The sequence below is a fragment of the Triturus cristatus genome, chromosome 11, assembly GCF_964204655.1.
Source record: "Triturus cristatus chromosome 11, aTriCri1.1, whole genome shotgun sequence".
NCBI classification, from domain to species: domain Eukaryota; kingdom Metazoa; phylum Chordata; class Amphibia; order Caudata; family Salamandridae; genus Triturus; species Triturus cristatus.
This window is the reverse complement of record NC_140594.1, coordinates 771,289,295-771,303,148: the sequence shown is the minus strand read 5'-3', so window position 1 is coordinate 771,303,148 and position 13,854 is coordinate 771,289,295. Positions and strand designations below refer to the sequence as shown.

At 44.3% G+C, this 13,854-nt stretch overlaps 1 protein-coding gene across 1 annotated transcript in view; it reads left to right on the top strand.

Annotated features, from left to right (window-relative positions):
- Positions 1-13,854, top strand: part of UNC5D (unc-5 netrin receptor D) — a 1,316,579-nt gene that overhangs the window by 946,274 nt on the left and 356,451 nt on the right. Inside the window, exon 8 of the mRNA XM_085634460.1 lies at positions 12,655-12,687. Within this exon, the coding sequence (XP_085490586.1) occupies positions 12,655-12,687 (33 nt within the window). The remainder of the gene's footprint in view (positions 1-12,654; positions 12,688-13,854) is intronic.

Sequence of the window (13,854 nt, the reverse complement as noted above, 5' to 3'; positions counted from 1 at the left end):
GATGTCCCTCTCCAAATTCTCCCCTGACAAGACGGGTGTGTATGCCACTTTGCCTGAAGATATAAGAGTCATGTGCACTCCCTGGAAATTGCGCAACAATGTCAGTGATAATGTTTTTGGCATTGCAAACAACCTGAATATTGAGGGAATGGGAACATTTCCTATTTCTATATAAATATTCCTGTGTTGCAGGGGGACATATTGCAACGTGGGTGCAATCAATACAACCCAAAACATGTGGGAAACGAGCTATCTGGTAGAACTCCTGTTTGGTTTTTGCAAGGTCAAGCGCGGTGGTAGGGAACTTGATATGAGACCCGATCACGGCCATCATGGCATCAAGGAATGCTTTCAATATTCGTGAAAGTGCGCTTTGTGACACACCTCCCGCAACAGCAATGACCCCCTGAAAACTGCCTGACGCCAGGAGGTGTAGGCAACATAGGACCTGCACATGCGTTGGGATGGCATTGGTCCTACGTGTCTGTCGTTGCATTATGGGGTCCAATTCATTGATTAGGTCATGGATCATTGCTGCATTGAGCCTATACTTGTCGTATATCTCATCCTCTTGCTGGCCTAGCAAAGTTATGCGGACTCTGAAGATGCGCTCATTCATTCGCCTCCGTCTCTGTGCGGCAGCCTGCAGCCTCATCCTCCTCGCCATCAGGTAAATCCCTGCCATTGTGAACAGTGCTGGCTCATTCTGGGTGTGTTTAAATGGGTTTCAGTTGGTTTTCACCTGTCTGTGATTTGCACTCATGATTACCACCTGGTTGTGATCCTTCTTATTTAGCGATCGCTAAATTGCGATTTTCATGGAAATCGCTATTTGCGATTTGTCATGCATACATTTAGCGAATCGTTGTTTGCGATTCGCTAATTGGGAGACGCTAATACCGATTCGCTATTTGATTCGCAGAATGTTTTGCGATTCCTTATATTTGCGAAAAAATGGTTTTTCGCAAATATACAGTTGATGCATTTCAACACTGACTTTTGCGATCGCAAACGGCCTATTTTTGCGATTCGCACCGTTTGCGATCGCAAAAAGGTTTGATGCATGTGCCTGCTAGTGTCTCTCTTTTGTACTGGTGACATATAAGTATCTGACCACACAAGCAACACCTGGCCATTTAAATCACGTTTCACCACAGATTTAGGAGAAAATGTCCTTGGCTATGTTCCCTGTAGGTGTACGCGTGCACACGTGCACACCCTACACTTTCACAGCGCCCACTGTCTCTGCCAAAACGCGCATGACATTTCTAAGCACCGCAAGAAAGACTTCTCCAGCGGCTCATTTAGAAAGAATGCAGCGGCGTGGAAGAAAGATTTCTCTAGAAGAGAATGCAGTTGAGAGGGGATCCTGCTGGGAACCCATAAGTATTTTGATAGGACCCCTCAGGGTGACAGGATGACCAGACAACTCCTATATTTATATGGTAATGCACTCACTGGCGTAACGAAACTTGAGGGGGCCCACCTGCAACGCACATGGAGGGAACGCCTCTGGACTCAATCATGAGCTCTCCCGCCAGAGTAATGTTCTGAGCGGGCCCCCTGGAGCTTGGGGGCCCCCCGCACGCCAGGGACTGTGGAGGCCTGTGTTACGCCAGTAAATGCACTTAACACCTTGACAAGTCCATTTTCTTTACCCGTTGACAAGGTGTTTCGTGCATTAACGTGTCAACAGGCTGCAGGGACCCACATAGGTTCAATAGTCTAGAGGGCAATCAGGCTGGTCTTACAGGCCATTTTATTTTACTGTTTGTCCTGTAAAATTGGCTGGTGGGATGATTTTTACTGCTGACTCTCCTGATATTATCAGGAGCACTGCCTGCAGTATACACAAATGCATGCAGTCTTGCATACCTTGTAAAAGATTTATACAGCATGTCTTTCAAAACTTCCCTATTTTGTAAATGTGGGCCACTGTTTTAGCTATGTCATTTGTTAATGGGAGGCCACTTGCGTTTGAACCAGCCAGCACATGCATTGCTAAAGTAACAAGCATTGTCAAAGTCAAGACGTTTCGCCTATGTGAGGTCTTCTGGTTTTACCAATGTTTTAGTAGACATGTTGTCCAGCAGTGGGAGCTTAAAGTAAGGAAAAAAAGTGCTATGACACAACCAGCGTTGACCCCGTCATAGGGCTTTTTAGTCTCTAAACAATGTTGCATAGCAGCCCCCGCCGACTGTGCAATATGTCTAAAAAAGCATTGACAAAGCCAAATATCTCTCAGGGATGCGAGTGCTGTTTGGCTTTGTTTAATGTTTGTGTGGTGGACAGGAGGTTGTAGGTGGCAGGCGGAATCGAGGGGGTTGCGGGTCATCAACATAACAGAGGGAAGCAGCCTTTACCATGCATCATTTACCCCGCATGATGCCTTTACCACCCATGCCTTTACCATGTACACGCCTTTACCATGTATATGCTTTTGTCATGCAAGGTAAGTGCAGTTATATATATATATTCACTGAAAAAAACATAGGTTTCAGGCCTGATATAGTTAGGAATTAGCATTTAAAAAACCTTTGAAATTCACTGAAAAAACCATAAGTTTCAGGCCTGATATAGTTAGGAATTAGCATTTAAAAAACCTTAGAAATTCACTGAAAAAACAATAGGTTTTAGGGGTGTTATAGTTAGCTGGACATTTCACTCGAACAAAACCATTGAAATTCCTCCGATATAGTTAGTTGTACTAACTACATCTCGCACGCCCGCAATCCACTGCTGATGATGTCACATATTACATCATACATGGCATGGTCAGTGACATCACTGATGACATCTCAAATGACATCACTGATGACATCACTGATGACATCATCCAGTGAATGTGGTTTGGTTCGTTATTTAAATATGTATTATATATATATAGCAATTTGCATTGAAGAATGAGTGGATACATAAATATAAATATCTGGATGGAGGATGTAGTAGCAGTGTGATTGACTGTTTACTTGACTAATTTATAGTGTCTCACTAAATATATTGGATAGTGACTAAACTGTGTGAATATCTGTATCACTTTGTCAGTTGTTGTGTAAACTGCTGCACCAGTTGGTTACTAGCTACGTGAAAGTCTATATTATTTATTGATTATTTAACTGAGTATTTGTATGGGAGAGTGAATGTGTGTGGGGTTCGGTGGGGGGGTATGACTGCCCAAAGATGTGTGAATATTTGATTCAGTAGGTATATGAAGTTAAAACTACATGTTATAACAGTTGTTTGGGTGAGTGAATATCTTTATGGGTGTGGTGATGAGCCAATATATGTCTCAATGGTACATGTCCAACAAACTAGGAAAATAAAAGCCAGTGTATGTGTCAGTTGTTGTATATAAATAAGTATACATATGACTCAGTGATTGTATGAGTGACTGTATGGATAACTGTATACTTGTAATAGTGTTTTTATAACACACTAAGTATGAGTTATTATCTATATGAATAGATGAAGTGGTGTTTTTATAAGTGTATAGCTAAGTAAAAGTAAGAATGAAACATTGTTTGCATAAGTGAGTAGGATGACTTCATAAGGGATTAGGATGTGTGCTGGTGTGTAATGTCGATATAGGTGTATAAGTATATTTGATAGTGTTCTATTGATCATTGACAGCATGTATGAGTGAATCTATAGGTAAGTGATTAGATGTGTGTATAGATCTAGGAATCACTGAGTGGGTGTTTAGAAACTTGTATTGGTGTGTCAATGGTTTTAAATCTGGCACTCTGTATTTTACAGTGAGTGATGAAAGGTTATACTAGTGTATGATGAGGTGTTTCTGATTGTCACGTGGATGATCCCATCGGTGATGTCATCAGTGATGTCATCAGTGATGTCACTGACCTTGTCATGAATGATGTAATATGTGACATCATCAGCAGTGAAATGTCCAGCTAACTATAACACCCCTAAAACCTATTGTTTTTTCAGTGAATTTCTAAGGTTTTTTAAATGCTTATTCCTAACTATATCAGGCCTGAAACCTATGGTTTTTTCAGTGAATTTCAAAGGTTTTTTAAATGCTAATTCCTAACTATATCAGGCCTGAAACCTATGTTTTTTTTCAGTGAATTTCAAAGGTTTTGTAAATGAAAATTTTCAATGTATTAATTGTTATACTGAATTTTTTTATACTGATTTACTACGTTTTTTTAACTATTTATTTTTAGCTATATTTTTTTTAATTACATTATAATTACATTATACATTACAATACAAAATATACTTTCTCAGAATGAATTACTTCAGTTTAAACACTTTGCAAATAGGCAATAGACTTTTAAATATAGTAGTTACAGTTGTTGTAATGGGCAACACAATTTTCAAACACAATGCAACATTGAGCTCAATGTGAATTTCTAGTCTAATGCAATTAGTTACTTTATGGATTACTTTTCTAACCACAGGACTGGATCCTAGATTCAGTCCTTGGACATCTCCTGTAAACAGTTGAGTAAAAGCGTTTTGGTTACAGTAGTTATTTTTAAGGAATAAAATTCACTTAGCAGGTAAGTAGTGTTATCGTTACTTTTTCTTACTCAGTGCTGGATCCTGGATCCAGCACTGGCCAACCTCCTGTACACAGTTGAAAGAATATGTTTAAGTCATACAGACAATTTTTTAGGAATATTTTTAGTTTGTGAAAAATGGACACTTAGAAACCTTTCTGGGGAAAACCACACAATGGATTCCTATGGAAGGAAATACAAGTTACTGGTAAGTACACTTAGAATTACTTTTCAGAGTCAGTGCTGGGCTAAAAGATGCAGCCCTGTGTTCTCTCCTGATAACAGGTGAGTAAATCGGAATCTGGCACATTTTAGAGAAATATTTGTACGTTTCAAAAGTGGACACTTAGAACATTTTCTGCTGAAAACCACACAATGGATTCCTATGGAAGGAAATACCAGTTACTGGTAAGTACGCTTTGAATTACTTTTCAGGGTCACTGCTGGTCTAAAAGATGCAGCCCTGGGTTCTCTCCTGATAACAGGTGAGTAAATCGGAATTCGTAGTTCGGCTGATTTTAGAGGAATATTTGTACAATGGTGAAGGAAGGGAGCGGGGCTTGAGGTGACGTGTGCAAACACGCCCTGTGGCGCGTTTTAAGTTGGGGAATTAATTCCTCTTCAATCCTGAGGGCCCCTGGGGGCCAACTAGCCCACCAGGTACCTCCAGTAAGCGCCACAGAGCTGCGTTGCACAGAGGTGTAAAAAGGGGCATGGCCTGGTCCACCTCTCTGCAACGAAGCCCTGTGGCACTTACTGGAGGTACCTGGTGGCCTAGTTGGCCCCCAGGGGCCCTCAGGATTGAAGGGGACATAATTCCCCAACTTAAAACGTGCCACAGGGCTTGTTTGCACATGTCACCTCTGGCCCCGCCCCCTCCCTTTTCCACTACAAAGGCGCCCTGTGGCACGTTTTAAGTTGGGGGATTAAGTCCCCTTGAATCCTGAGAGTCCCTGGGTCCAACTATCGCACCACATACCTCTAGTAAGCACCACAGAGCTGCGTTGCAGAGAGGTGGTCCAAGGCCAAGCCCCATTTTACACCTCTCTGCAATGCAACTCTGTCACACTTATTCGTCGTACCTGGTGGGTTAGTTGGCCCCCAGGCACCCTCAGGATTCAAGGTGACTTAATTCTCCAACTTAAAACGAGCCCTGGTGCGTTGTAAATTGGGGAATTAAGTCCCCTTGAGTCCTGAGCGTCCCTGGGGGCCAACTAGCCCAACACTTACCTCCAGAAAGCGCGACAGAGCTACGTTAGCTAGCCGCGTGGCCTCCCTCCTCAGGCCTATTATGGCCCCGGGGACCCCATCCCCCGGGGCCGGCCTGCCTTTTAAAAAAAAAGGTTTATAGGGGAGGGGGGCTGCGTGGCCCCCCTCCCGGGCCACTTCCGGCCCCGGGGACCCCATCCCCCAGGGCCGGCCCTATCCGTTGGGGACCATAGGGGGGGTCCCCAATCCCCCCGAGTCCCGCCGGCTCCCAGCATCCTGCGGGAGCCGGCATTGCTTTTCCACAAGGGGAGCTGCTGACATTCAGCTCCCCTTTCTGGAAAAGCAATTCTGCTTTGCTTCATTGACGCGAGAGCAGGTTTCCCTGCTCTCACTCCAATGAAGCAAAGTAGAGATGGCAATGACAGGGCGGGAGCCGCGAGGCTCCCGCCCTGTCATTGCAAACAGCAGTGTCCCGGGGTGGGCACCCCGGGACACTGCAGGAACCGGCCCTGGGGGGTGGCGGTCCCCAGGGCCATCATTGGCTCCAGGAGGGGGGCCGCGCTGCCCCCTCCTACTTAATGCAAAGCCCCGGGGGATGGTGGTCCCCGGGGCTTGGGGGTCCGTAACGGACCCCCTATTTTGAATAATTAGTGCCCCGGGGAGGTGGCGGCCCCCGGGGCGTGTGGGGGGCTCGAGCCCCCCCCCCACACACGTAAATTTAATTTTTTTTAAAAAGCCCCGGGGGTTGCAGGCTGCGGGGGGCCTTAGAGGCCCCCCCACACATTTAAAAATTTGCCCCGGGGGTGGTGGTCCGCGGGGCAAGTGTGGAGGCCCCCCCACACTTTTTTTTCAACTGCCCCCGGGACCTGGCCCACTCAGAGGCTTTATTAACACGAAGCGCGGGAGGCCGCGCTTCGGTTTGTTTTGTTCCGGCCGGATCCGCGGATCCTCCGCGCATCCTGCGGTTTTTTTTTCTTTTAAAAATAAATAAATAAATGCTTTTTTGGCCCTGGGGGTCCTTCTGGGACCCCCTGAGCAGGCCTAGGGGGGCAGGGTGTTTCTACCCTGCCCCCTTTTCCTGTTTTGCACATTTATTTTTCTGTTTTCTTTTGCCTCGGTTCTACCGAGGCACAAGATGGCTGCCAACACTTCCTGGTTTGGAGTGTTGACAGCCAATTAACATGAAGCTTGTGATCGGGAGGGTGCGCGTATCCACTGCGGCCATAGATATCACTATCTTTATTTCTTAATTTCTCAAAAAGTACTGAACGGATTTACACCATTTTTTTAAATTTCTCTTTCTGAGCCAAGCAGTACCTTTTTGCCAAATTTGGTTTAATTCCGTTCAGCAGTTTTTGCTATAACTGTGTCTAAAGTTTCCTATGGGAAATTGATTTCTTTACCTCTATTTTTTTAATTTCTTAGGAACTACTGGACGGATTTACACCATTTTAAAAAAAAAGGTCTCTTTCTGAACCAATGGCTACCTTTTTGCAAAATGTGGTGTAATTCCGTTCAGCAGTTAGGGCTGTAGCCTGTTCCAAAATTTCTTATGGTAAATAACATGGAGAAAACGAGTTTTGGGACCCCCCTGTTTTCTCGGCCCCCGCTTGAAGAATCACCCCCAAACTTTCAGGATAGGAGCTGACCAGAGCGCCCCACCAGTTTTGATAATCATCATCCAGCGCCAAAGTTATTGGAAAAAGAATGTTACGAATTTCCTAAGGATGATAGGTCCTAACTATAACTACCTACTGGTGACCGCCAGTAAGATATATTGAAGCAGCATGCCTGTCTGTCTGTCTGTCTATCTCTTTCTCTCTCTCTCTCGCACCCTGCCTTTCCTTGACTACCACTCTCTACCCACACGCCATAGAAGACACTGATCTAAATAATACTGATGCAGGTTTTACCTGACCACGCAATACATACCGCAGCCTGTGGGTTCCTGTACACCAGGATAAAAGGGAGAAGAAATCCTCTTTTAAGTACAAAAATGACCCATAAAAAATGAAACAGTTCTACTAGGGTATATGTAGACAGACTGACCCCTCACTTCCTGGTGTTTTGGCCTTCAAGAAAAGCTGATTTGGCAATATCTTGTTGCTAAAAACACAGTGAGACTACTGACACAAGACCTCCATGACCCTGCATCCAATTCACGTGTGTTGTGTTACTCACTGTTGAGAAGAGGATGGAAAGGGAACTACTTTACCTGCACATTCGGATTAATCATCTTGGAGAGGTGTGGCGCGGTGGCCTGAGCAGCTGACTCCGGAGTGCAGGGCTCGTGGTTCGATCGCCAGTGTCAGCTCTGCTCATCACCTCATGACTCTGGCCAATAGCTCATTTAGTCTCCCCGACGACCCTCGGCGTCTTGAAACCTGAAGTGGTGATATGTTTGCGCTTTACAAATAGGAATTATTATAAAATCTTAACTTTGTGCAAAGAGCATTTATTGTAATAACGCATCGGGCCCACGATTTATTGCTTCCTGTGTATTTTCAACTAGCGGATCAATGAATGAAACGTAAAATCTTTGATCAGAAGAAGTTGATGAATTAGGAATAGATGAATTTCTTGACAAGCTCTTTGCCTATTTCCAAACATTTGTAATTGCTGTTTGGCTGTGTTCCAGACGCACTGCGTTGGCCGAGGAAGAAATCGTTGGCTCAGCTTGCATTTGAAGCATTTCTTGACATGGTCCAGCCTACCCGGAAGAACATATTGTAAAACCAAAATGCTGTTAGCTCCTAATTTCTTTCCATCCCACTAACGATTTGCTGCACTGCTTCAAAGATTAGCAATTAAATCAGCAAAGCTTCCAAGTGAATTTGATCAGTAAAGCTGCAGTTAATTTGCACGAGTTTGGGGGATTTTTTGAACTATCACATTTCTTTACATGGATGCCTTTTTCGTGTCATAAATGTAACTTTACAGAAGAAAAGAAACTTAATTTCTTTTTTTTTTGGTATATGTTTATTGAGAAGTACATGTCAGTTTATAAACAATACATAAAAAAGGGAGTATAAACAAATCAAATTATGGCTCACAATAAATTACTATGAAATGTTACCTTCTCAGATTTTTAAATATAAAAAGGATAATACAGATATCAAAAGAAACTTAATTTCAAGCAAAAAAGTTACCTGCTAGAGCGAGGAGTAGGCTGTTGGGAATGGACGAGCTTTGGTTTCTACAGGCACCCTACTTTAAATGTTGGTAGGAAGTTTTTGTAAATAATTAAATCTGTGTCACCATTAGAGGGACTATTATATCAGGGATACAGGTAAGGAAATGTAGCATGTATGAGTCCGTGACAGAGGAATATATCTGATTTTCAGCCGGGGGAAAGAAATATGTCTTCACCCTAATTGGTAAATAGTATTGTGCCAGGAATCCCTTTAGAGAAGCGTATCATCCCCGTCAAGATCGGATTGGGATCACAATTTGGCTCGATCACTTCTAAAAAAAAGTGCCCCACATTCCCGGATCATGTCCTTTCATGATCCACCAATTGATGGGTCTCATTGGACACATGTTTATAAGTAAATAAGCCCGGTATTTGTAAAGTGCAAACTAATCACCCATAAGGGTCTCAAGGCACTGGGGGCCATCGGGGAGAGCTATTGCCCACCAGAGTCGCATGATGCTGAGCTGATTTGCCTCCGGTGCCGGGGGTCGAACCGTGAGCCCTGCAGTTCGGAGCCAGCTGCCCTGGTCGCTGGGCCACAGCTGTCTTTGCTGTTACAGAAGTGTTTGGTAATTTTAACATTTTATATCTTATAGAGCCATTAACGTGGGTAAAAACTAGAAGCACTAACTTTTGGCCAGGCGGGCAAGGAGAAATATAATGGGGCAAAGGCCACAACACCTGATCTGATGGGTAGTTTAATATCCTGGCCGGTTCGAAAATCCAAAAAATAACCTGAATAAATGTTTTCCCCCAAAATTAGTATGTACTGTAAACAGTAAACGTAAGGCAAATGTACTTTGTATTGAATTCTTAAGCTGCCTTAATGATCCATGACTGATCGTCAAATTAACAAAGGCACAAAAGCCTTGTTAAAAACAAATAAGGATTTTTTATTATATATGAAGATATGTATTCAATTATCATGCTCTGGCGTTTGCAGAATTGTAAAACATGAGCAATGGCTGATAATTTCTTTAAATATTTTTGTAGCTTTATATAGTGTGAACTGGTCCTAAGGGCATTGGTCCTATTTACATGAGCACCATTTGTCTTAGAGGAGATCAAATTTGTTTTTATTTTTCAGCCTTGGGAGATTAAGTGATTTGTGCAGAATCACAGGATGTTGAGCTAATGCTGGGATTCCAATATACTTCCAGAGTTCCAAAGTTGGCAGCTCTGGTCAAGGTAGCCTCACAACTAGGACTATAAAAACCCACCAATGCCCCACGCACCCCCCACCCACCTTATTCTCTGCCCAGAGGGACACTGGGGCTGAAGTTACAACAGCTGGCCCCCAGCAAATCCACAGATACTCCCTCCCTCCCCGTTTACCAAGGCCTGACTCTGATGTAATGGCCCAGTGGGGGAGGGGCCAGGGGAAAAACGGTGCTTTTGGGCTGGGACAAATCCAAGGATGGGGGTGAGGTGAGAATGACCCTACAGCCAGAACAACAACTGGCCCCCAGGGAGGTCGCTTCCCACTCCCCCCTCCCTAGCCCCCTACCGCCTCAGGGCTATGGCCTGGCATAGGTGGAAGGAAGCACAGAACAAAGCTTGTAGGCAGGTCTCAGAGTTGCGGGTGAGGGGTAGTAGGGGCTGTAGTGAAGATGGCCCAACTGCTATATCACCTGACACTGAACCCCCTGGCGAGGCTGCTTTACTGTTCCCATCCCCACGTCTGGTCAACAGCTCGGCAGGGAAGAAGGAACACTGCTTTTGGGAGTCTGTGCAGCCCCACTGGGGCTAAGCTGAGGTCTGTGACGGCAGGCCTCGTGGCACAAGTGCCTGCCCTGACAGTCAGTCTGCCTTACAATACAGCAGCCTGGGGTCTGGCGAAGATAGCAAGGCTCTGTGGGCCGGGTGACACAGGGCTTAAAAAACACACCAGCCCACAAGTGACACTTAGGTGCCGGCCCATCCGCCTATGCCCAACTTTCCATCCTTCCCAATCCAACTCTGATCCCTGTGACCCACTTTTCAAAGTCTCCATATTCTGTTACTTTTACAAGAGCTCCAGATGAAGGAAAATGACATATTCATTCTCATTTGAAGGACTATACTATGCTTCATGTCAAGCTAAGGACAATACCATTGATTGATATTATTTATAGATGTAGTTCTTGCTTATACCCCGGTAAGAGAGCTAGACCATATCTATTCCCTATTAAGAAGGGAGTTTAGTATGAGATAGAGTGATAGAGATAGATAGCCTTATTCTATTGGTTCCTCATTTTCAGGAATATGTCACCGGTGTTCCCTCCTCAATGGATAATGCCAAATCTGTGTCCCATTAGAGGAATAGGACAAATCTAGAAACTATCAAGAAAAAGTTGCCCTCTGGTCACTCCGCTTGGTGGAATATCCCATGTTTGAACTCCCCTTGGAGAAACAACCATACAGGGACCCCAGTTAGACGTGCACTATGCCGGGATTCAATTTAAAAGTACAGGCTTTAGCTAAATCTCATCTCGAAGAACAGTGCATGTGAGAAACACAGCAATGGGCACCATGTCTGCACTCCACTTGACAGAACAAGTCGTTTTTAATCCTCCTGAGGCAGACCACGCCATATTGGCACCTCAATTAGGAGTGCGGCTCAAGGGTTAGAGCGGCAGACCCTGAAGCAAAGTTTTGGCCAGGGACCAGGCTTCGATTCCCGCCTCGGCGGGGCTCGGGCTCAATTTCCTCGGACCTGTCTATTCTTGCCTCGGTGTCTATTCTAATCACGGGCCCCACGCTGCAACTCTGGGCAATAGCTTGCTTAGCCTCCACACCGGCCCCAACCGTGCTAAGGATGCCTGGCTTCACCCTGGGGGTGCCCAGGAGTGGACACTTCACAGGGAAAGCCAGGAGGGGTTCCACAGCGGTATGAGTATCAGCGCCAGGAAACCGCAAAGGCGACACCGCAAGGTGGCCGTCTGGTGACAGTGCGCTCTATAAGTACCTTGACATGACATGACATGAATTAGAGAGACATAATCCTGTGCTCACATCCATTTGCAATTAGTGAACTGTGTTGGAAGAAGGGGGTATATTCCAGTTGGCCAAACACAATATATCTGAGCACACTTTGTGAAACATACCGTGTCTAAACATCTGATATAGGACTGTACCATGCTAGGATCGAATAGAGAAGGACTTTACCATTTCTAAGATGCAGGGGTAGGAAGGTTTCATCATGAGGAATGTAGGTTGAATAAATAAATTACTTCCGTAAAATCAGTTTTTCCATTTTGCATTTCTACTACTGTAGATCTACTTCGCATACCGCATAGAAACGGTCTCTACACAGATAAGTACAACACTGCCATTCAGGCTGAGACAAGCTCAATGTCTTTGTTTCACTAAAGACATGTCTGTAATCAAGCTTTTTAGAGCGGAATTGCATGGATGATTTTGATTAACACCTGCTTTCTTAAAGAACGTTCCTCTAACCAAACTGTGTCTTCCATTTTTAAAAACCAGGACATAAAAACAATAACTGAACCAGAAGAGGGTTCTAATTTTAGTGTTGGATGAGAAGTGCCTTGAAGCGCTGTGGATTGTGAATCTAGGGCACAGGCAAAAACAATAGACCAACCTCATATTAGGTTTGTGGTACTTAATTGGGATAAAACTGACAAGACTCCAACTACTGTTCCTATATGAAGTACATTTCTTTCTGTCTTTCTCTCTTGTTCAAACTCTTTCTTGCTCTCTCTCTTTCTTGCTCTTTTTTTCTAGAGAAAAAACCTCTTCATGAACTAAAACCTCAAAGTAAGTTATCTTTTTTTGCTTTACTTATCACACACTTGGTAACATCACCTTTTTGTATGAAGACTGAGGCCCTCCCTTCACGTGCATGGTGATAATTCTACTCCTACCGTAACATGTAACCCACCAATGGTATCTGCACTAACCCATTGGAAGTTACATGTGTTGCTTGGTCAACATTTGCAACACTACAGTGCAGGCTCCATTCAAGCAGCATCAGTGAGGCATAAAACGGGGCACAGCACAGCTTGCCCATAGGTTTATTCAGAGATGTTCCCACCACTTACATTTATTTGAATGCATGTGTATCAGCCATGTAGCATCACTTTTAGATTCTGCCCAACTCCATATTTTGTGGTCTTGAAAGCTGTGTTTGCATGCTGAATGCTGAATGTTGTCTACGTCTTTAGAATAGACATTTGTTAATCTATCATTGACCAAATCCGCTCGTCTTTTTCATCCAACTTCAAACTCTTTGGGCCACAAGGGGCCTCCGCTCTTGTGGTGTTGGCCCGCAGTCGTGACAAGACCTCCGCACTGCGGTTACTCATGGCGAAGGTCCCACCTCGAGTGCGGGCCACAACCACCCAAGTCCGGAGGCCCTTTGTGAATTGGGCCTATGTTGCCAACAGCCGCGGTCCGTGCAGGTAACAGTGGTGGAGCTGTAGGGCCCGGTAAGGTTTTTTTTCGAAGGACAATGCAGAGGGAAAATTTATTATTTATTATGTTTTCCCTCGGCATCAGCCCTTAAAATCCTCCTTTATCCGGCCCCACCGCTGTTAACTGCATGGATCGCAGCTGTTGCCAAATACGTTTGATGTTCATTAAAAATCACCTATGCCATTAAATAAATACTACTGACACTGGCTTCTGTGGGAAAATGTTTCAGAAAGAAGAAAAGTAATTGGAGAGGAACTGGCAGGCGATAGACTGTCCCATTCAATAATTTGGTATATAGAACTAACTGGAGGACTGTGCTGTAACTCATAACCCCTAAGAAACACTACTTTGCATTGAAGACTTGATTTAAGCCTAATCCTCCGAAAAACGTTAACTGATGCAAAATAACTTTAGTTTTCCTGAGACAAAGTGGCTTTGATCCCATCCAAGCAACTATTTTATGCTTTTTTCAGCCTTCATATAATAGTCCAAATCCTATTGGAGGACAGT